Source organism: Calidris pugnax, unplaced genomic scaffold (assembly GCF_001431845.1).
Source record: "Calidris pugnax isolate Ruff unplaced genomic scaffold, ASM143184v1 scaffold47, whole genome shotgun sequence".
NCBI classification, from domain to species: Eukaryota; Metazoa; Chordata; class Aves; order Charadriiformes; family Scolopacidae; genus Calidris; species Calidris pugnax.
In genome coordinates, this window is record NW_015090809.1 from 1424205 (window position 1) to 1448693 (window position 24489).

The 24489-nt window shown below is 41.6% G+C and overlaps 1 protein-coding gene across 1 annotated transcript in view; it reads left to right on the forward strand.

Annotated features, from left to right (window-relative positions):
- Positions 1–24489, forward strand: part of VWF (von Willebrand factor) — a 161910-nt gene that overhangs the window by 103342 nt on the left and 34079 nt on the right. Inside the window, exons 34-43 of the mRNA XM_014938407.1 lie at positions 717–894; positions 4842–5062; positions 6124–6316; positions 7157–7498; positions 15730–15935; positions 20224–20326; positions 20427–20501; positions 21037–21141; positions 21624–21829; positions 23411–23560. Coding sequence (XP_014793893.1) covers positions 717–894; positions 4842–5062; positions 6124–6316; positions 7157–7498; positions 15730–15935; positions 20224–20326; positions 20427–20501; positions 21037–21141; positions 21624–21829; positions 23411–23560 — 1779 coding nt within the window. The remainder of the gene's footprint in view (positions 1–716; positions 895–4841; positions 5063–6123; positions 6317–7156; positions 7499–15729; positions 15936–20223; positions 20327–20426; positions 20502–21036; positions 21142–21623; positions 21830–23410; positions 23561–24489) is intronic.

Consider the following 24489-nt stretch of genomic DNA (forward strand, 5'->3'; position numbering starts at 1 on the left):
GGACATGGACCTGATGGAGAGGGTCCAGAGGAGGGCCACAAGGATGATCAGGGGGATGGAGCACCTCTGCTACGAGGACAGGCTGAGGGAGCTGGGGTTGTTCAGCCTGGAGAAGAGGAGGCTCCGGGGAGACCTAATAGCAGCCTTCCAGTACCTGAAGGGAGCCTACAGGAAGGCTGGGGAGAACCTGTTTAGAAAGGCCTGCAGTGACAGGACGAGGGGCAATGGCTTCAAGCTGGAGGGGAACAGATTTAGACTGGAGATGAGGAGAGGGTTCTTCACTGTGAGGGTGGTGGAGCACTGGAACAGGTTGCCCAGGGAGGTGGTTGAGGCCCCTTCCCTGGAGATATTCAAGGTGAGGCTCGACGAGGCCCTGGGCAACCTGGTCTAGTTGGGGGTGTCCCTGCTGACTGCGGGGAGGTCGGACTAGATGACCCTTGGAGGTCCCTTCCGGCCTGGGAAATTCTATGATTCTATGATTCTATGATTCAGAGTCTATTTCTTACAGTGCTACTAATTTAAACTTTCTCATCTTCATGAAGTCCTTAACGTGCTGCATTCTATTATTTAATTACCCAAGGCTAATTTGAGCAGCACTGCTGTCAGTGTCACTTTACTTCCTCGCTGTAGGAGCGTGGCAGCAGCCAAGTTTTGCATTTTTCTCCCCTCTGCCCATGTTCTTTTCAATGGCTAAATATCCGTGTCTCCCCATCTAGCCTGGTGACAAATGGACATTACCAGACCAGTGCCACACTGTGACATGCTTCCCAGGAGATTACACAGTTCTGGAGAGTCACCAAATTAACTGTGAAAGGATGCCAAAACCGGTATGTCACAGCAATCTTCCTGCTGTGAAGGTTGAAGAAACTTGTGGCTGCCGATGGATGTGTCCCTGTGAGTATCTCTCTTTGCATGTACGACCTTCCTCCCCATCACCTGAAAGGTTTATCAAAAATGTAATGCTGAATGGAGCTGTGCAGTCACTGTACACATCAAAGGTGGCTGAGGTGGGGGGAATTAACGCTGTACACGGCTTAAATAAACTCTTAAATCAGAGTCTCACTGATGCCTGGAATGTGTGATGCAAGTTCAGGGCCACTGCGAGCTTATTTCTTACATTAACATAACTACATTGTTTTATCAGAGAATCTCACGCCCAATTTCCAAAGCTGTGTGAAGGGGGAATGATAGTGCATGGAAGAAAACAGAAATTTATCTCGGCATGCTGTAAACAAGTGCTGTGTTCTTGGTCCATCTCTAGGCTTTAGGGTTTGGCGCATCAGGTGTGTGTATTAAAGAAACAACAACAACAACAAATATTCCCTGCCTCCAGAAAACCTCACACTGGGTATTTGAGTGGAAATGGTGAAAACTATGTTGTCTTGGGTGAGGTGACAGGAACAGAAATTAAGTGCACCTATACACATTTACAAGGTGAAGGGATTCAGCCCTGAGACTGGTGATTCTTTAGGAAAATCCCATATATGTGAAAGGAATACTTGAGGGAGGAAAATAAGAATGATGATTTCAAGCAAAAAAAATTAGCCTGAGCTTCTGGATGGCCTCAGTGCCCGGAGAGATGCTCTGACAACAGTGAAATGGTGGCAGTCCAGGATAAAGGAGGCGGTGATGCCTGCCTGAGCCTCACCTTCTCTCTGTGCCAAACGCACCGTAGTCGTATGCTCGATTTCCATAAAAACTAGTCAAGATGCTTATTTTGAATCAAACGTTCCAAAGTTCAGATATACATGATTGAGCTCTGCTATTACAGCTAAAATTTACAGAAATCTCCAAAATAGGAGATTTAGGTAGTATTTTTAATAGTTTAAATCTTTTTCAGCACCTGAATGTCATTGGCTTTAATGAAGTTTAGAGGACTGTACTCCCCAATGCAATTCTGAAAATTTGGCTTACACCAAAAAGTAATCACATGATTACTTTTTAAAGTCACAACCCTATATATATCTTCTCTTTATAATCTATAATCTCAATTTAAAATCTCCCCTGCTGAACTGTCTGTTTAAAGAAAAATTTCTTTAAGGCACTCCTTGAAATACCTAAGCTAGGTAGCTAGATATTCAATTCCTGAACTGTTAGACATCCAAAATTTTAACATCCCAACTTTTAACATTTCCTAAAAGTGCATTCAAGGATTCGAACCCTTTAACATTTCTGTTTTGATATGAATATTTCAAAAAGACAAAGATTTTAGTTGAATAGTCATAAATATTTTATAAAGTTTAAAAGATACTCTTAGCGATATCTACCCATAGAATGTGCATCTGTAATAATTTTCTTCATCCTAAATACAATGATAACAATGTGAAGGCATTACTTTTGGCATACATTTTGTTGTACATTGGGCAAAATATGTTGTCATAAACATTTTCTGACAGGATGAAATGAAAAATGCCAGTCATACCATTAGTTGGTTATCATAAAAAAACCTATGGTTGACTTGATGTTGCTGCTGTTTAACGTGAATTAACATTTGTTTACCTCTTTATGAATTTAGTATTCATAGTATGCAAAATTTAACTTTTTTTTTTTCCCTGAACTAATATAATTTGTGATGAGGTGGAGTAAGTTTTCATATGTTAGAAGGCAAAAATCCCAACCCCACCCAGTTGATCAAAAGTCCATGGGTAAAGTAGCCTCATTTCAATGGCTACTTAGCAAAATCAGGGTGATGCTGTGTCAACCAAGGCTTAGGAGGCAGGAAGGCTGATTCTGATGCTGTAAGTGTTGAAGTCAGAGTCGAAACTCACAGCAATCAGTAAACTTTAGAGATGGGCATAGCAAAGTAGGTGCTCAGCAGGAGGTCAGTGTGTTTCAGCATCTCTTTGTTGTTATGGATGGAGGCTGGTTAGGTGATCTGCACTGCAGGAGCCTGGCAGTGCATGCTTCATTTCACTCATGATTCAGCAAAGTAGTGTTCAGTTATTTACCAGAGGCCTTTCAAATGATTGGTTGGCAGTGCAGATGATGTGAAAAAGCAAAGAGGAAGTACTTGAAAAAGTGTTCTTCCCATGTTGTATAACTGATTTCGGAGAATAGATCGGGAGTTAAACCACGAAGGTGTTTGCTTGCTGAACTAGTTACCCATTTCATAGCAATATGAAACCGGTCTGGTGGGAGGTGTCCCTGCCCATGGCAGGGGGGTTGGAACTAGATGATCTTTCAGGTCTCTTCCCACTCTAACCATTCTATGATTTGCAACGTGATTCGTGGCTCTTGAGAGTTTGTGGACTATTCAGTTGATTTAAATAGAATCATAGAATCATAGAATCATTTGGGTTGGAAGAGACCCTTGGGATCATCTAGTCCAACCATCTCCCCTACTCTACAAAGTCCTCCCCTACACCATATCCCTCAGTACCCCATCTAAACGGCCCTTAAACACATCCAGGGATGGTGACTCAACCACCTCCCTGGGCAGCCTGTTCCAATGCCCGACCACTCTCTCTCTGTTAAAAATTCTTTCCTAATGTTCAGTCTAAACCTACCCTGTTGGAGCTTGAAGCCATTCCCTCTTGTTCTGTCGTTAATTACCTGTGAGAAGAGACCAGCACCAACCTCTCTACAGTGTCCTTTCACGTAGTTGTAGAGAGTGATGAGGTCTCCCCTCAGCCTCCTCTTCCTCATACTAAACAGTCCCAAAATAGATTGCATTAATTCATTCTGTGCTACAGAAGCTATGAGAAATTTAAAAGGATTCTCTTTATCCTTAGAATTTTTTTAATGTCCACAAATAAAATAAAGGTTGAGAAACATTGTTTTATTGCTAACTTGTTTCATTGTTGTTTAGACATGAACTTTATAAGAAGGTACGGTAGAATATCTGAAGATGCTCCAGTGCTCCAAAAGGATGTACCTTTTGACAATTCAGTGCTTGACAGCACACAAGATAGGCCTTTTTTTTTTTTTTTAGGCACAAGTTGCTGTGTCAATGAATGGGAAAGAGGTTATTCTCAAATCTCAATTAGAATCCAAGTAGCTGAATTATTCACAATGAGAATTTTCTTCCTATATGTTTAGCTGGCATTGCTTTTATTATCTTTAAGCAAAAGATTTGAAAACACAAATTCCAATATGTTTAGCTGACATTGCTTTTATCTTTAAGCAAAAGATTTGAAAACACAAGTCAGAAGGATCCTTTTGCTCAGTTTTAGTTTTGGTACTTGTGAGATTATAATCCTTCTTGTTTTCCAGTTTGTGAAGACAACAAAGTGTTTATAATCTAATGATCAGGGCACTGAGCTATCAGTTGACCATTGGTTTATCCTGTGCACGTTGTATCTCTGCCCTTTTCCTGCTTCCCATCTGGAAAAAAAATAAAAATAAAAATGTTCCCAGGTATAGCCTTGTGATGTGTTTGATAAGAATGAAGTAATGTTGTTTTGTTTCAGATGTAATACTGTACGGAATAAAATGCAATACCATAATAAAAATGCAATGCAAAATTTAAAAAATGTTACAGTTTTTCTACAGATAGGGAAGGGATATGTTTTCCCTGCTTTCATTTTTCATATAGAATTTATTAATAAGTGACATTCAATGTGAATAAAATTCATGGTAAGAGATTTTCTATGAGTTTATCCAAATCCTTTTTAGTGCTAATTGCTACAAAGATACTTCAAAAAAAACCTCAAACCATGTGATGAAGTATTTAACAGAGTTTCTTGTAAATTATTTTCTACAGCACTTGCAATTCATTACCTTCCTAGCTTTCTCAATTAATTGATTCCACATGCTCATAAAAACTGTGAAGAAATAGTCTAATTTAAACAAAAACAAATGTCTATATGGCTTTTTTCTTTTTTTTTTTCACTGATGTGCAGGTGTGTGTATAGGAAGTTCATCTCGACATATTGTCACTTTTGATGGGCTGAATTTTAAGCTGACTGGGAATTGCTCCTACACCTTGTTTCAAGACATGCAACATGACGTTGAAATTCTCCTCCATGAAGGACCATGCAGAGCAACACCGAAGATGAACTGTATGGACTCTATTGAAGTGAAACATCGTGGTGTATCTGTTCAGCTCTTCAGTGACATGGCAGTAAGCTAAATGCAACGAAGTGACCTGTGTGTTATCTGCTCTTGCTATGGAATTTCAGGTTGTGGGGACCAATTTGTTCCCTTTAGCCAGTTTCTTTTCCCCTTGCAGTCTATTCTTAGGCTTCTGAGCAAGTGCTCATTTTAATTTCATGATACAATCTACATTCACATAATAAGCCAGACATGTTTCGTTTCTTGTTCTCCCTGCTGTGCTGGTATGACAACGTCAAGATTATGGGATTTGGCAATGTCTCCCTGACACTTCTGCCAGAAAAGCAGGGATTATAGACAGGACATAACTGCACTCTGATTCTCCTCTGTTGGCAGAGGTCCTTTTACACGGTGTTATAATCTGGTGCATGGTAGAGCAGCCTCTGTTCTTCACAAACACCTATGTGTGACTGGTTAGTTGAAGAGCTAGAGAGTTGGTTCTTACCTTGTCTGCAGGTGGACCTCAGCATTAGATGGAAGGCCATCTTAGTATTTATTATGTCTGTTATATAGTCACAGAAGCATTCAAATTCAATATGAAACATTTTCCATCTCTGGGTTCCTCAGACACACAGGAGTCAGTGAGCAAAGGTGACCTCATCTGACTCATGCAGCAAAATAGGATGGACCAAACACCTGCACCCAGTTGGGCATGGTGGTTCAGCCTTGACTTTCACTGAGGTTTATTGATAATCATAGTCTGTAGGTGTCATTTTAACTTCATGGCATTGGATTGCTAGTCTGTGTATACATGATGCTGAAGGAATGCACTCGTGGGGAAATGTTGAAAGAGTTGTACATACGATACACAGAATGAAGGTCAATTAGTTCTGTACGTTTTTAGACTCCTTAGAAATTTTCAGCTTGCAAAATTGATTCTTATGTCCAGATTCAGTTGGATCTTCTATTACTTGTGAAGTCAAAAGGTGTTTCAACTGTAAGATTGGGTTGATTGTAGCTCTTGCTAGAACTGATGTGATGATCTTGCCTTTTTGGAAAGAGGTGTTTCAACTGTAAGATTGGGTAACTCTTGCTAAAACTGATGTGATGATCTTGCCTTTTTGGAAACAGGTGGCTGTTAATGGTGAAAGGGTTCATATCCCCTATTCTAGCAGTTTGTTTGAAGTCACCGTCTATGGAGCAATCATGCACGAAATCAAGTTCTCCCATCTTGGACATAATCTCACATTTACTCCAAGAAACAATGAATTTCTTCTTAAGCTTAATTCAAAGAGCTTTTCTTCAGGAACACAAGGGCTTTGTGGTAAGTTTGAAAACTGGTAATTTTAACAGCTTCCTACTTGGGCTTGAGCTGCTATTTATGTTATTGTAATTTGTGTGGCCCTGTACCCTTAAACTCTCTGGCTGAACTGATTCCCCTATTGTTGGCACTTTGCTAACCTATGTAGGTTTTTCTACTATGGACAACAGCATAACAGCTCATTGATGTAATACCTTGGAAAGAATGAGCTAGACATCTCGCATGTTTTACTCATTTCACATCTTTTCAAGGAGATTTTTTTTTTTTGGAAGAGAGTCTATGTAGATTTTTCTACTATGGACATAACATAACATAAGCATGACAGCTCATTGATGTAATACCTTGGAAAGAATGAGCTAGACATCTCGCATGTTTTACTCATTTCACATCTTTTCAAGGAGATTTTTTTTTTTTGGAAGAGAGTTTAACTTTAGGTTTTTATGTATACATTTATGTGTTTTACTTATTTCACATTTTCTTTCAAGGAGATGTTTTTTTTTTTTAAGAGGGTTTAACTTTAGGTTTTTATGTATACATTTATGTGATGAAACATGACCTGTGCTTGCAGTGACGGCAGAAGGTTTGTGAGGGGTACTACTACCTGAATTAATTCTATGGTATCCTCAGTGGTATAATCTATTGTATAGCTTATACCTCCTGTGATAAGGGACCAAGGGGTTTTATGCCTCTATTGATACTAGCTGTAAGGAATATCATTCATTCCTCTTCCCCTTGGCATTCACTGAGCAGCCCCAAACAGCTCTGTCTGTCCTGTGCCTGTTTCCTCTAGGTTTATTTTACTGCTGACTGTGTTCAGACTCTTCCTTTTACTCACCTTCCTAGGGGTGTGTGACCAGAACCACGTCAACGACTTCACGTTACGTGATGGCTCTGTCACTCCTGAGAGCAGCGTGTTTGTTCAAGACTGGGTGGTAGAAGAGCCAGGGAAGATCTGTGAAATCCGGAGAGAAGACAGATGCTCTGAGCATGCAACAAGCCACTGCCACCTTCTGCTCTCCAATCAGTTTGCAGAGTGCCACAGTATGATCTCCCCCAACATGTTCTATGAGGCCTGCATGGAGACCAGCTGCTATGAGGATGAAGCCTGCGAGATGATAAATTCCTACGTTCACATCTGCAGGGAAAACGGGGTCTGCGTAGACTGGAGAACACCCGAGATTTGTCGTAAGGGGTTTAAGATACCTTAAAACCTGATATAGAAACTGCCTAACTTGGTGGCAGGGGTGACAATGATGGTCGGTGTAATACTAGTTTTTGAGTACCGTGCAATGGGGCAGAAGTTCCAAATCAAGTTTCCCATATGAGTGATTTTTGCAGGTCTGATGACTGGTTTGCTGTCCGCTAAGTCAGGCTGGATATTAGGAAAAATTTTTTCACTGAAAGGGTTCTCAGCCATTGGAATGGGCTGCCCAGGGAGGTGGTTGAGGCACCATCCCTGGAGGTGTTCAAAAGACGGGTTGATGTAGTGCTGGGAGGTCTGGTTTAGTGATGATGCTCCTTGTTTGCTGTGTGGGTGACTATTTTTGTCAGTTGGGTTGACGGTTGGACAAGATGATCTTTAAGGTCCCTTCCAACCTAGAAGATTCTGTGATTCTGTAAGTTGCACGTTATGGAAAATGCGTTTCTTATGTGATGAAACATGACCTGTGCTTGCAGTGACGGCAGAAGGTTTGTGAGGGGTACTACTACCTGAATTAATTCTATGGTATCCTCAGTGGTATAATCTATTGTATAGCTTATACCTCCTGTGATAAGGGACCAAGGGGTTTTATGCCTCTATTGATACTAGCTGTAAGGAATATCATTCATTCCTCTTCCCCTTGGCATTCACTGAGCAGCCCCAAACAGCTCTGTCTGTCCTGTGCCTGTTTCCTCTAGGTTTATTTTACTGCTGACTGTGTTCAGACTCTTCCTTTTACTCACCTTCCTAGGGGTGTGTGACCAGAACCACGTCAACGACTTCACGTTACGTGATGGCTCTGTCACTCCTGAGAGCAGCGTGTTTGTTCAAGACTGGGTGGTAGAAGAGCCAGGGAAGATCTGTGAAATCCGGAGAGAAGACAGATGCTCTGAGCATGCAACAAGCCACTGCCACCTTCTGCTCTCCAATCAGTTTGCAGAGTGCCACAGTATGATCTCCCCCAACATGTTCTATGAGGCCTGCATGGAGACCAGCTGCTATGAGGATGAAGCCTGCGAGATGATAAATTCCTACGTTCACATCTGCAGGGAAAACGGGGTCTGCGTAGACTGGAGAACACCCGAGATTTGTCGTAAGGGGTTTAAGATACCTTAAAACCTGATATAGAAACTGCCTAACTTGGTGGCAGGGGTGACAATGATGGTCGGTGTAATACTAGTTTTTGAGCACCGTGCAATGGGGCAGAAGTTCCAAATCAAGTTTCCCATATGAGTGATTTTTGCAGGTCTGATGACTGGTTTGCTGTCCGCTAAGTCAGGCTGGATATTAGGAAAAATTTTTTCACTGAAAGGGTTCTCAGCCATTGGAATGGGCTGCCCAGGGAGGTGGTTGAGGCACCATCCCTGGAGGTGTTCAAAAGCCGGGTTGATGTAGTGCTGGGAGGTATGGTTTAGTGATGATGCTCCTTGTTTGCTGTGTGGGTGACTGTTTTTGTCAGTTGGGTTGACGGTTGGACAAGATGATCTTTAAGGTCCCTTCCAACCTAGAAGATTCTGTGATTCTGTAAGTTGCACGTTATGGAAAATGCGTTTCTCGGTGAACTGTTGACTGGTAAAACGCAGAGTAGTTTTGCAAGGCTGGAGGGGTAACCTGTGAAATGAAAACACTACAAAAGCCACGCAAAGGCAAACGCAGCTGTGTGACAGTACCTGACCCTGCAGGCAGTGAGCCACCCTGAACTGAAATTCTGCCCTGATCCTGCTCAGCAGTTGTTTTGGCTGCAGATACTGCTTTCGTACAGACACTGGAGGTGCAGATGCTGGAGGACAGGGGAACTTGTAGAGTAGTGGAACTGCTCACCAGCCTGTCATTGTCATAACTACCTGCCAATGACATAAAATAAGACTTTTCTGAAGTCTCTGTAATATTTTCTGCAAATTCCCCACATTCCAACCAAAGCCTACACCTTTCAGACTGTGGTGGAAGAGCCAAGTGTGATTTTAAGTTTCTACTGCACTGATCAAACCAGCTGTGCTTTGCTTTGCAAATCTGGTTCTCCTTCTGGCTGCCTTTTGCTTGTGTTTTGGAGGCAAAGAGTTTGGGCTGTGAGAGAGCAGTATAGCAGGATCTGAGCCTTGCATATTGCCTGGAGCCCAAAATAAACAAGAGAAGCATGCTGGTGCTAAGTTCACATGGTTGTATAAACAAGTAACTCTTGAGGTGGGTTATTCCACACCTGCTGTTAGTCTGTCTGCAGTGGTGGTTACAGGCATTCAGATATTCACTCACAGTGTTTCTGGTGGTACCCAGTACCCAGTACCTTGAGTACTGTGTCCAGTTTTGGGCCCCCTACCATAAAAAAGACATAAAGGTGCTGGAGCGGGTCCAGAGAAGGGCGACAAAGATGGTGAGGGGTCTGGAGCACAAGTCTTATGAGGAGAGGCTGAGGGAACTGGGGGTGTTCAGCCTGGAGAAGAGGAGGCTGAGGGGAGACCTTATTGCTCTCTCCAACTCCCTGAAAGGAGGGTGTAGAGAGGTGGGGGGCGGTCTCTTTTCTCAAGTCCCAGGTGACAGGACGAGAGGAAATGGCCTCAAGTTGCGCCAGGGGAGGTTCAGGCTGGATATTAGGAAAAAAATTTTTACTGAAAGGGTTATCAGACATTGGAATGGGCTGCCCAGGGAGGGGGTTGAGGCCCCATCCCTGGAGGAGTTCAAAAGACGGGTTGATGTAGTGCTGGGAGGTATGGTTTAGTGATGATGCTCCTTGTTTGTTGTGCGGGTGTCTATTTTTGTCAGTGAGGTTGACGGTTGGACAAGATGATCTTTAAGGTCCCTTCCAACCTAGAAGATTCTGTGATTCTGTGGTTTAGTCAGGTATCTAAGATGTGTGTGTGTGTGTGTGTGTATGTAGGCATTTTCTTTCCCAGCTGGCCCCTCAGGTATCAAACAACTTGTATCCCAGTTGTTTTTCACATCTCCTACTTCTCTAGTTTAGTCAGTTCTTGTTGCCTTGCCTTCTTTCCCTCTTGCTGCCCGGGTACTTTTCATTTCTGAATTGAAGAGTCAGCATCCTAAAGGCATGATACAGCAAGAACTCAGTACGTGTGTTGTTTTGTTTGTGTTTTAACCTCAGACTGAGGGAATGATGGGATAGGAAGTCAAAAACATGAATTTTGAATTTGTTTTGAGCCTCCAGTTAGTGTCTTAAATATCTTTCCAGGATGGGTTATTGAAGAACCTGTTGCTGTTGCACACTAAATCTTTTAAAAAACAATGCAGTCTGTTTGGAATATAGTCCTAGAAAACAGGGAGAATACTGGCAGCCATTTTCTAAATTTAGTGCTTCAGTCAGACTTTGCAAATTGTAACGTTCAAGGCTGAATGTCAGCAGAGTACCTTAATAACTCTCTGCAGTTTTCAAATTCCCATCCTGTTACTCAGCATGTACAAGGATAGCTGAAGAGTTGCCCATTTTAACACTAGTTGCATAAAACAAGCTTTAATGTCCTAACAATAGCATCAGCTTCTTCCTTCAAAGAAGGCAGTTGCATGTGTGCAACTGCCAAAAAAATAATTGCTAATTACAGGAGCATTAGAAAGGTTATATTAATGACTAGACACTGCAGAATAATTACTCTACCACTACATGTTTAATAACAATGGCACGGTTCTGGAGTACCTTGCTTTGCCCCCCTGTAGTGAATTCCTGTCATGTTTTGGGGGTTTTTGTCATGCCATATTGGGACATTTCAAGCAGTACAAATCCTTCCTAACTGGCCTGCCTGGGTGGGTAAATATACTTGATGGAATATCTGATCAAGAGAGAGCTTGTTCTCCATCCTGTGTTCATTCAGTTCCTCTGCCTGAGCTTTCCTTGCTCCTTTTTGGGAAGATGCATGTGTTGAGTGCTACCTGGTAGACTTCCAGCTTTGTGTCAATGGATGGAAGGAAACTTTACTTCAAAGTGGGAATGCATAGTGAGCGAGATATATATATTTTTATTTTATTTTATTTTTTTTCTCTAGACCCTGCACTTAGTAGACTTGTGCTGCAGAAACCTGTAGCTTCCAGTGATAGCCATGTCACCCTGACACATAGAACATGCACCCCTTGAGCTAGCTCACCCTTACAGTGATGGCTGCTGAATAGGGTTTCTACTCCAATGCCAGTACGAGCTCTATTTTAATGTGAAGATCATAGAGATTTCTGACAAAGCACCACATTGCTAATAGTGGCGTGTGTTGGGATCCAGCTTTGTGTGGAAAGGAAACTTTATCCACCTGAAAATAGGACTTATTTTTTATATAGTGATTAATGAATGGACCAAGATATAGTCATTCTGCAGTTACTACAGAGGTGACCAAGTCAGCTTTGAACTGTGTAGCTCGAGTAACAGTACCAGTTAGCAAATTTTGCTCAGAAAGCAGAAATACTCAGAAGATAAATGACAGCGGCAGCAGTAGCAGTTGTTAATCTTCATCTACTAATGTTTCCATGAGTGCTTCTCAGCAGCTCTTTACGCTCATTTATGTGCAATATGGACATGCCCTCTAGGTACTTGCCAATACCAGCTTGCAGATAAATTAAATTTAGATAGGTAGTTGATGCTGGCATGGTGTATGAAATAAACTGCTAATTGGTACTGGTCAGTAAAGCTGTGGCTCTTTGAGGAGGGTGCTGGTGGCACTCAGCACCTACAGGGATTCCTGGAAAAATATTTTGCTTAGAAACAATGTTTTTGATGAGCCCTTCTGGTTGTTGGAAGGTTTTGTGTTTTGCCTTTCACTGGGTTGTTTTGCAGGCCCAGGTTAGAAAGCAAATTCATAACAGACTGTGCCTGCTCAACTGAGGGTCAGTGACATCTGGCTGAGAAGCAAGAACGAGGGTCAGTAGGAGGAGAGAGAAGCAATGGGATACAAGAAACCTTTAAACCATCTCTGTTAATGAAGGATTTGTGCAGTGGAGCTACACTGAAATTATCCGCTGCTCTTCATTCACTGTTCAAGCAAGGCATGCTGGTAAGGACCATAACAGCTGAAGGACTTAAACAATGAAGAAAACTCAGTAGTATGAGGGGAGATTTATGGCTGCCTTCAACTGATGTGGGACAGTTTTTCTTCTTCCATCTCCAGCCATGTGTTCCCACTCCTTTTGCTATGCTGGCAGTATCCTCACATGCTGCTTGGTTAGCTCCTAAAATTAGCTGTGAAAGGGGAAAAAGTGCCAGCAGGAAAGAGCAGCCGAGGTGAAGAGATTAAAAGGGAACTACCCTTTTTTGATGGCAGCACTGATCTAAGTTGGTTTAATGTGGCCTTGAAACCACTCACCAAAACACTGGAAAAACCCTTCTAAACATATTCCTTCGGATAAAGAAGACCTGTTAGGGGGAGGGTTAAGAAAACTCTTCCTGAACAGTGTGGGGAGGTTGGCTGGCAGCTGTTGAGGTGTTGACCTTGGTGCATTATTCACTCCAGCTTCATCAGCACGGGGGTTTTAGCTGTCCTTTTGGCTGCACGTGACAGTACAGTGAGGCAAAAGGCAAGTTTTGTGTATAAGCAGTATGTGACCTGGGGAGCTAGGTAGCTGCTACTTTATACTTCATACTACTTATAAGAAAGGAGTGGCATTGTCATCTGAAAGGACGTGGGCCTTTCCCCACGTATCACTTGCTTGAAAAACATCCCTTCCCTAAATATCCATTTAGTATTTGAACCAAGGATGTTCTGTTTCGTCTTATCCATTTGAGCCACAAAGTCAGAATGAATCCCAGTGCAAACTGTCAGAATACAATATCAACACGTAATCATAGTAGTATCATACAGGCTAGTATTTGAGGTAGATTTCTTTAGAAACTAATTTGGCAGAAGAATTACTTTTCTATTACTTGGTTTTCAGCCTTATTTTCTCCTTTTGGCAATACCCAGAGTCTTTTCCTTTTCATTCAGAAACAACAAACCTTTGAGGTGAGCACTGAAACAGCCATCTGGGAGGGTGGCTTGTTGAAATACTTGTTTCTGAGGCTGCCTGTGGGGAGTCCTTCATGCCTTCTCACCTTCCGTACCTCAGGCAGAAGTTTCTATACAGAAATCTGAATTAACTGTAAGTCATGTAGGACCTGGCCAAATCTCTGGAACGTAAGGGCAGTGATGTGTCTGAGGTGGCTTTCTACCCTTGCCTAGTTGTCATTGTGCCAGTAGGATGAAAGGATGGTTAGGATGATTTTCCAGACATGAATGGAGCTTCCCCTGTCTCTGACACTGCTTATGCACATCTCACTCCTATGCCCCCAAGGACAGAGGTGACTTCAAAACAAGGGCATTCTTGTGAGCTCATTTATTTTCCCTATTTCTTCCTTTGTTGAATAAACATTGCCATTTTACACAGGCTTTTTGATAGCATATCTGGAGTCCAGGGCATGGTTCTTCATTGCATTTTTCACACATCTGGCTCCTAAACACCAGCCAAAGAGGAGGAAGGAGAAGGGGCTATGATATGTGAAATACATTAGAGGTTATAGCATTGGTAGTCATTCTGCTTGAGAGCTGTCCAGGTTCTATGCTGATGGGCATTGGCATTAAACTCTAAAATAAATTAATCTAATTACGAGACCTGCTGTAGGGCTACTGGTAGTTAAGCAAGATGAAAGCCAGCATGCTAGTGTGCTTATTAGCACTGGAATGAAAAAGTAAATAACACGCTACCTTAATATGTGCTGTGGGATGTATTTTCACAAATTAATCAGAGCTGACGTGAGACCACGACAGGAGATAAACCTTGGTGCTTACTCTAGCCACCTTGTTTACAGAAGTGTTTCTGGAAACCGACACACTACCTTAATACGTGCTGTGGATGTATTTTCACAAATTCATCAGAGCTGACATGAGACCACAACATGAGATAAACATTGGTGCTTATTCTAGGCACCTTGTTTACAGAAGTGTTTCTGGAAACAAGATTTTCTGGAAAATGGAGTATAGTCTAGGTAGCTGCTAGTACAGGTTTATAAACAGGTGATTTCTCCTATTTCAGAATCCAGCCAAAGCATTTCATAGTGAGATTGGAGGACAGGTGATTTCTCCTATTTTACTTGAATAGAACTCTTTGTGTTTTCAGAATCCAGCCAAAGCATTTCATAGTGAGATTGGAGTCCACACCAAGTTTCTGTGCCTTTTCAAGTTCCTCTGTGTCTCCTGAACTATCCACACATACGACCATGGAGTCCAGCACACCAAGATTAATTTGATTTAGCATGGCTCGAAACAGAAAAGGGTTAATATTAAAAGACATTTCTTTTGTGTTGCCTTTGGCTGCTAAGAATGTTGTGTGTAGGCATGTCAGCTGATGAATGCTGGCTTGATTGGGAGCTCAGGTCTTCATTCAGTAATTTTCTTTCAGTATTTTTTGTCAGGGGACTGAAAAAAAGTTTTATAAACCTCACAACAGTTACAAACTAGGAAATAAGAAAGACTTTTGCAAACTGGAGCTGTAGTGAAAAATAAGTAGACTTGAGGGAATACACAGCATGGAAGGTGTGTCCATAGGTTTCTTGAATAGATGTAGCCTTGGTTTTGTGTTTGCTTTTAGAAACAATACCCTCAGTGCTGTGAACTCAACAGTAAAAATGTTACGTGTTGGCCTAGGGGGGAATGCAACTTTCATTGATTCTGTTAATTTTTTTAATAAGGCAATTCAGTTAATAAGGTGCAGAAATCAAACATGTTCAGTTTTGAAGTATCAAAATTTTCTGTTTATTAGCTTTTTCAGTTGCTTGGGAACACTGCCACTTATCAACTTGTAAAAAAATCTTTGTTCAACACTTTCATCTGTCCTGGATATCTTCTGACCTGCACTGTTACCAGTGCTTCTCTAGTACATGTGAAAGTGGTTCTAAATTCTTATGTTTCTTGCCAGTGTTGAAAACAAAATTTGGCAAGATGTTCAGCTCATGTAAGCTGTTGTATCATTATTAGGGTAAGTCATACTTCACTGGTGCTTGTAGTCTGAAAATATGGCTTGATGTTTTCTGCACGGACTGTAACTTAACAAAGTGCCTTCAATCACTTTCCACTGTGGATTTTGTTAATTTAAAAATGTATTTTCAAAGATTTTAGTGGCTGCAGAGGGCAAAAATACGTTCATCAGATGATGGCTTTAAAAAACCTGAACAGAATTCTAAAGAAAGTGTGAGTGGAAACATTTATCTCCATTTCAGATCTCTTTATCTAAATTGTTTTTTTTTTTCTGTCTTCCTCAGCAATGAAATGTCCCACATATTTGACATACGATCACTGCCACACAGCCTGCGTAAAGCACTGTGATAATAGCACCAAACTCAGTGTCTGCAAGGATTATCCCACAGAAGGCTGCTTCTGTCCAGACAGACAGGTGATTTTTAATGACAGCTGTGTTGATGAAGAAGTCTGCACACAATGTGTCAGTGAAGATGGCACACGCCATCAGGTAACTATATACTTAGCAGCTTACCTTTACACGTGGTTGGGGTTTGTACTTTTGCAAGTAAATCAGTCTTATACTAAGTCTGACTGTTTTCCCCTTCGGATTCTTTATTTTCTAGCTCAGTTCCTCATAACCAGCCGGCTGTCAGCCCCATGTAGCTCCCCTAGTGTGAAATTGGCTGGGATGGATATAAAATTCACAGCTGGGACTGTCCAGACCCGGAAATGCATGACAAATTCGTGTGGAGGGAGGTCTAGAGGGAAGAGAGGAGGGATGGCATAAGTCAACGTTTACCAAGATAAAAAACCTCCATTCCACAGAATTTTACCAGTAATGACAATTTAATTGTAAATCTGGAAACTTTGCTTTGAAATATATTGTATTGTCTTTGCAAAGCTTACTGAAATATTTTCAGTGAGACCTAGACAACTTCCTCTTTTTTTATGAGAATCATTCCTCAGATGAAATTCACAATTTTACTTTTACTGAAAATCCACTTTCCCCAGTTAAGTCAGACCTCTCTGTGGCAGGATGGGATTAGGAAGAGCTGTGAGTGCTGGGTGCCAGACTGCAGTGTTGATTTGCCTTTCAGCTTCACACAGTGTCTGCTCAAGCTCCTCCATGTCCCCTGTTCCAAGTAGCAGGGGTTGTTCCTCTTCACCCCCAGCTGCTCAACCCTGAGAGTTTTCACCTAAGTCAGCCAGTCCTCTTCAATCAGCAATTTTGTTACAGGACTTTAAGAAGAAGGGGCTTTAATTTAAAAATTAATTTATGAGCTTTAGATGCTTAATGAGATTTTTGGATGGTCTGATCGTACTCGCTAAGCCTGCGGTCAAAGACATAATCGTTTTTGTAACATAGATCTTCTGTAAATAACAGAAGTCTGTGTGTGTATGTAGTATATTCTTTAGAAATCCTGTGGGTTTCCTACTGCTGGGCAAGGGGGTGGTACAGGAGCCTCACAGCATTAACCCCCCTTCTTATACATACATACCCTGTGGATGTTGGCAGTGAGAGGGGAGATGCAGGGAAGGGTGTCCTTTTGTTCCACAACTGCATCATCTGAATGACGTTTTTCAAAACAAAAGCTTAGAGTTTCCTGAAGAATTGAGCATGTGTACTTCATATTAGCTTTTATTTTAAGGTTACAGTATATCCATACATATGGCTGTGATTTTTTTTCTTTTGGATCTTTGCTTTAAATACAATATCATTGGATTTGCGTAGTGCTTCTGGAATTGGTAAAAAAGAAGTGGGGAAAAAAAAGCCCAAACATTAATTTTTGTAACAAAAGGAATAGAAAAAAGTCTCATTATTTCTCTAGAAGGAAAAAAAAAATAGCTTGCAATGTATATAATCACTGCCTGAAATACAGATCAGTTGTGCACAACTCTCGTTGAACCTGACAGTTCTAGTTATTGTATTATGATTCTATTTGAAATGGTTATTGCAAATGCATATTAAAGTCTAGGATCTGTGTGTCTTAAATCCCTGAATCCTCAGGCAATGCATTGCATTTCCCATTTAAATAATTGTTTCAAGCCCTCGTGGAGAAAAGCTCAGCGCACATCTTGGGAATAATGTCTGCAGTATTGTCTACTTGTTTCTGCAGGAGTTCTGAAAGTCATGAGTTGTTGCATGCCCCATCATGGGGTTTTAATTCTGAAACCTCTTGTCTGTACCCCAATGGCAAGGCTTAGACGCAGCTGCTGTGTGGATGGGGAGGTGGAGGGCAGGGGAGGATCAACTCACACAGCCGTTTTGCGTCTCCACCATTGCAGGATTAGCTGTGTGAGCAATACAGCAGGCAGGGCCAGTGGTGGTGGGGTACGATTTCCTTAACCCCCTTCTTTCCCTCTGGTGTTCATTCCTCTGCTCCTTTCTACCTCAGGTCACGCTTGGGCTTACACGATTCTCAGTACCAACACCCATATAGACCTCTACTAACACCATGCTATCTCTCTCTTGCCATTTCTTCTGGTATTTGAAAGAGAGTCCTACTTATGCTGAAGAAAACCTGTGTGAAAATCAAGGCTGCTGAAAATGCTAGAGCAGATGTTGTGATTCTCTTTCTCTGTGTCTTGAAATGTCCACGTGCTTTTCACATCACCACCTGCAAACGTAGGCATTCTCTATCAGCTGCCTTCTCAGGACTTTTTAACCCTGAGGCCATTGAATGCTCTGGCAGAGGGCTCCGAGTTATCATAGAATCATAGAATCATTCAGGTTGGAAGAGACCCTTGGGATGATCGAGTCCAACCATCTCCCCTACTCTACAAAGTCCTCCCCTACACCATGTCCCTCAGCACTGCATCTAAACGGCCCTTAAACACATCCAGGGATGGTGACTCAACCACCTCCCTGGGCAGCCTGTTCCAATGCCCTGTCACTCTTTCGGTGAAAAATTCTTTCCTAATGTTCAATCTAAACCTAGGCTATTCCGGTTAGCCTAGGCTAAACCCTAGGCTATTCCGGTGTCTGACCACTCTCTCTGTGAAAAATTCTTTCCTAATGTTCAATCTAAACCTCCCCTGTTGGAGCTTGAAGCCGTTCCCTCTCGTTCTGTCACTAATTACCTGTGAGAAGAGACCAGCCCCAACCTCTCTACAGTGTCCTTTCACGTAGTTGTAGAGGGCGATGAGGTCTCCCCTCAGCCTCCTCTTCCTCAAACTAAACAGTCCCAGCTCCTTCAGCTGCTCTTCATAAGATTTGTTCTCCAGGCCCTTCACTAGTTTCGTTGCCCTCCTCTGCACTCGCTCCAGCACCTCCAGATCTCTCTTGTATTGAGGTGCCCAGAACTGGACACAATACTCGAGGTGTGGCCTCACCAGTGCTGAGTACAGGGGCACAATCACCTCCCTACTTCTGCTGGTCACACTATTTTTGATACAAGCCAGGATGCCATTGGCTTTCTTGCCCCCCTGGGCACACGGCCGGCTCATATTCAGCCCTTTGTCAACTAGAACCCCCAGGTCTCTTTCCTCCAGGCAGCTCCAGCCACACTTCCCCCAGCCTGTAGCGCTGCAGGGGGTTGTTGTGGCCCAAGTGCAGGACCTGGCACTTGCCCTTGTTGAAACGCATTCCATTGGCATTGGCCCAGTGATCCAATCTGTCTAGATCCTCTTGCAAAGCTTATTTTTCCAAGCCCTGAGATAATGTTCTTTACTAGCATCGATGCAAGCTTTCTTTGACTGAAATAGATTTCCTATGGATTAACCGACCCTATGTCATTTGTTTCCTAAGCTTTGCTAAACCTTTGCTTGGCTTGTTCTAGCATGTCTGGTGCCTTATGCTTGCCACGCTGTTAACCTTTGAAAGTAAACTGTCCTTTCAAGACTCCAGTGATGGCTTAAAATACATAGATATCTCTGGGTACAGGTTGAAGTATGCTTAGATATTTCCTTCCTTTCTTCTTATGACTAAAGGCCTTGGCAGACTGTTATTTTTAAACTGCACTCCAGGGTTTTCTGGATGACACCTTTTCCCTTTGTGGCATCCTAACCTACTCTACGTGTTCTCACCCAGAACCTGGATCAATGGTGCAAATTAACTTTATTGTCCCATAGTGCCTCTTTTCACTTGTACCTCCCTATTCACATGAGTGTTAAATGTGGGTAGTTCTTTATAGGTAATTGCATCTTAAACTTCCAAGATTTCCCCCTCTCTCATCAGAAGGAGCAGTGGTTGAATAATGATACAATTTACTGGCAGTTTCTGAATGTGCTTGTTACGTTCAAGTAATCACCACTGTGATGGTTTCAAATTTGAGGTTACTTATAGTGCTTTTCCAGTCTTCAGTCCAATGGGAAATCAAGTGATGACACCCCACATAGTCTTAGTAAAAAAAAAATATGCACTGATTATTTCTTTGTGTTTAAGTACTACTAATTTGGGAAAGCAGCCATTTCTATGTATTTCCCAACATATTGATGTTTCCTTTTTTACCACTGAACATCCAGTCGTGGTATGTAGTTGCACGAGTCCACTGTCACTCACAATAGCCTGAGATTACATTTATAACATATGAGCATTTTTCATGCTTAAAACAATAGTTCTTCATCCCATCTATGCATTCTTTACATCTTTTGCTAAATTGATACACAACAGTCATGTCAGAATCATGTGTCTCCTTAGGTTCTTACTGTTAACAGAGCAACCAACCAATCCTGCATGGAGTCTGCTGGTTTTCCAAATAATTGTTACTCACCCTCACCCATTCCCATTGCTAAGATACCAGTGACCCAAATATTTGATTTCTTTCTGACAATCAGTTTGGCTTTACTCCATGCAGCACATGGAAACATGGATTCCTGAAAATGAGCCTTGTGAGATCTGCACGTGTCTTGATAACAGGACAGTGAACTGCACGGTCCGACCTTGCCCTACTGCCAGATGTAAGTTGGTTTACCTCTAAGTATGATTGGACTTACCTGATATTTTTGTTACCTAGTTCTTATCCACACTTTTTTAATGGATGTTTTCTTTCTACTACAGCTGTTCAGTGTGGTCCCTGTGAAGTCCCTCGTCTGCGCAGGGACCCTGGCCAGTGCTGCCCCGAGTATGAGTGTGGTAGGTTTTCATAGACTATTGGAATCTTCTTGGGCTGTATTTTTAACAGAAGCTTCAAAGGTATACAATCCCTTCATTTATTTAAAGCAATGCTTCATTTTTGAAACCACTGAATGACTCTATGATCATTCATGTGGAAAAATAAACAGCTCCTGAGGATGTGAGTGTCCATTCACTTCTAACTTGACTTTGTCCCTCCTTCTGTTAGAGGTGAGGAAGGGAATGGAGCAATTTGGTTTTGTCTACATGACATTAAAATGGTCTTTTTTCAAGTATCTATTTTTGCATGATCTATATTTGCACATTAAATATAGCATTAGAACCTTAATCCTCATAACCCAAGCTTGAACTGTTCCCTAAGCTATTTTGAAAACAAACTCTGACCTGCTGAGCTCTAATTTTCTTCATATTTTAGGATAGCAATGAGTGTAGGAAAAAAAAAGTTTAATAGGGACACATATGCATGTGTGCATCTTTTCTTGAGGACGAACTAGTCAGGCATGGTCTTAAACAATCTTTCAATTTTTCTTCTTAGTCTGTGATCTGGTTTCCTGTGATTTGCCTCCTGTCCCTGTCTGTGAGTTTGGCCTGCAGCTTGCTCTGACCAACCCTGGAGAATGCAGACCAAATTACACATGTGGTAAGATTTTTATTTTTTTTTTAGCAGGGAGTGACACTGGAACATTGCATGTGAGCAGCACTGACAATTTCCTTTAGACATTTTTTCCCTCTGAAAGGTCTAATTTTGGAGCCAATGGACATATAATGATGTCACAGACTTGGAAGAAGGGTATTGTTGGCCCTTTCTAAGTACACTTTCGAATTAAGGAAAAGAGAAACACTTTACTCTTGGATGTGTGTGCTCTGACAGTTATGTTTATTTTCTGAATCTTTTTGATTGTGTATGTGAAAAGAATATTTTGGCAGGGCGGGAGCTTTTCCTGAACCTGCAGCACAGTCTTTGACATGGGTCTTTTCTATCTGCATTACGACTTAGTCTTTAAGTAGATTTATGACTGTTTGTAGTAGCAATTAGTGCCTTGCTGCCAGAGAACTGTCTTGTTCACCTGCAGCACTGTGAAACGCCGTGTGCTTGACGTGGTACCTACCTTTTTCTGCTAGAGTGTAACAGAGAAGCCTGCAGCTTAGTCCAAAGACCTTCCTGCCCACCCCACCGAGAGCTGACTGTGAAGAAGACCGAGTGCTGTGATAAATACGAGTGTACCTGCAGCTGTACCAACTCAACACTGAGCTGCCCTCTGGGGTATCTCTCCAGGTCTCTCACCAACGACTGCGGCTGCGTATCTACCACCTGCATTCCAGGCAGGGTAAGAGGAATGAAGTGTCATTTCCACAGATGAGATTATCTTCTATACGTGGAGTGATAGCACCAAAGCCCAGCGGGTAGCCAGGTGTTAACAAACCCTCAACGAGACTACTGAATACTGATGGCAGGGTGTTTTTAATTTACATGTGTCTGAGAGAGATACACTGTTGCCTCACACTGTTGCTTGTTTTATTACAGTCATTTATTCTGACATAACCAACCCATTTTTTGTGACTTTGAGATAATCAGATTCTTTCATATATATCTATATCTATACGTATAAAACCCCAAAACATTTGAAACTTCAAGGTCATTCAAGCATGAAGAATTTCAGAGGTAATTTTAAATTTTTAATTTGTTTCTCAATAACAGAGTTACCTGCTTCTGGATCAGTGTAGTTACTATATATTCTATCAACCTTACAGTAACTTTATTGAAATACTTGGGACACCTAGACTCCTTGTGCCCATTGATTACTTTTGCTTCTGCCTGAGGGAGCATTGTATCTTATATACACTATATTTCCACTTTTAAATTTTTGCCAAATTAATACCTGAATCTGTTAAAGCTTCACCAGGATGTATTTTTTCTTATTTTGCCAACTTTTTATTAAGTTATTATATTATGTTAACCCTTAAGATAAGGTTACTAAGAGGAAAGGTTGCAGGACAATGTAGCCTTTTCATTGAAGCAATCTTACCTAACAGCTTAACAAAGGGTTATACTGTCTTGCAGCGGAGGAGATCTAGCCTTTCTTTTCTGTTGCTAAGCAGTTCATGACCTTGCAGAAGTCATTTTATGTTTCTGTGACTGTCTTGGCATATCTATAAAATTAAATGATGTTCATCTCTCCAATAACATGCTATAAAATTTACTAATAGAAAGCGTAGTGTAAGAGATGGCACTGCTTTTGTAGTAGCTTTGATGGCCTAAGGATACGAGAGAATGAATGCTTGTAGCTCAAAGCAGGATCTTTGCAGATCAGCTGGTTTAGCTGGGAGAAGTTTTGCATCCATGGCTCCTTTTACAGGACTATTTATTATCTCTAAATATTGGGTAAAATTATACTTCTAGGGAAACTGAGTCAGAGCCTGGACAATTCCACCGACCGCAGATAAAATTTTCCAATTTATTTTTAATGAAACAGTAGCTGTGGTTGCACTTATTTCCTTTACTTCGACAGAGTGGCCACAATTATAAGATGTGTAGCATTTCTACTGGGTTCAAAATATTCCATAAAATTTATAGAATCATAGAATGGTTAGAGTTGGAACAGAACTTAAAGATCATCTAGTTCCAATCCCCAGCTCTGGGCAGGGACACCTCCCACCAGACCAGGTTGCTCAAAGCCCCATCCAGCCTGGCCTTGAACCCCTCCAGGGATGGGGCAGCCACAGCTTCTCTGGGCAACCTGTTCCAGTGCCTCACCACCCTCGCAGTAAAGAATTTCTTCCTAATATCTAATCTAAATCTACCCTATGTATGGTAGGTTTCACATCTTTAAAAGCAGCCTTTTGGGGCCAGAAATGTGCCCTTACAGCAGCAGTGTGCTCTTTAATGTATTAATTGTTGCATTCAATAGGTGTGTGTGCACAACAACATAGTCTACCCCGTCGGGACAACCTGGGAAGATGGTTGCAGGGAATGCTCTTGCACTAGTATGAGGGATGGTGTTACAGGACTTCAGATGATGGAGTGTCGCGACAAAGCATGTAACACGTTCTGCTCTCGGGTGAGTAACTTTTAAATCAGTACATTAGCCAGCAGGACCCTGATGGGGATCTGAGATGATTACTTTTAAACCTGCATGTTTAGAGAAACCAGAGAAAAACAGAAAATAAGTGCTGTAGCAACGAATTACCTTGGGAACAGAGTCTAAAAGGGCCTGAGCATTACTGACTTTATTTTAGAGTTATTGTTTTAGGATCATGTCCTTCTGCCAAGGAAATCAGTGACAAGTTTATTTCATATTTCAATAAAAGAACTGTATCCTGAAGCATCTGTCGTTTACACCACTTCCTCAATAAGTGCTCATGATGTCTGAACTTCAATTTCAAATGACCGTTCTAGTTGAGGTTCACTTTCTGAAGAGAACAATTCTGACTATTGCTTAGCTCTGCCCATTATAGCAGTAAGAGCACCACATGCTGTGGCTTTTATTATGCTCGGACATCTGCTACATGCTATAAAATTATGTGGTCTACTTTTGGAAGCCCACAAAGGAAGTATGAGCTGCTTTGTTATATTGACATAGCTGGTCAAGTAGGAGGAGACAGATGCTTGGTACCAAAACTTGGTAGAAGAATTCTAAAAGAGTCAAAGGAATTGGTTACAAGTCAGCAGCACTTGCCAGTGTCATAGATTAGAAGACTTTGACCATAGCATGATTTCTGTAAACAAAAATTCAAAATGGTTTTTAGACTTCCTTTGGACTACCCAGTTTACATCCCTATCATTCCTCACATGAATATTATGTGGAGAATAAGAAGTAAAAATCACTGTAAAATTAAATGTGATGCCCCAGAGTTGCATTTTGCTCTGGTATCTAGCACCTTGTACCCATAATCCTTGGAAGTAGAAATCATTGTAAAATTAAATGTGATGCCCTAGACTTGCATTTTGCTCCGGTATCTAGCACCTTGTACCCATAATCCTTGAGCA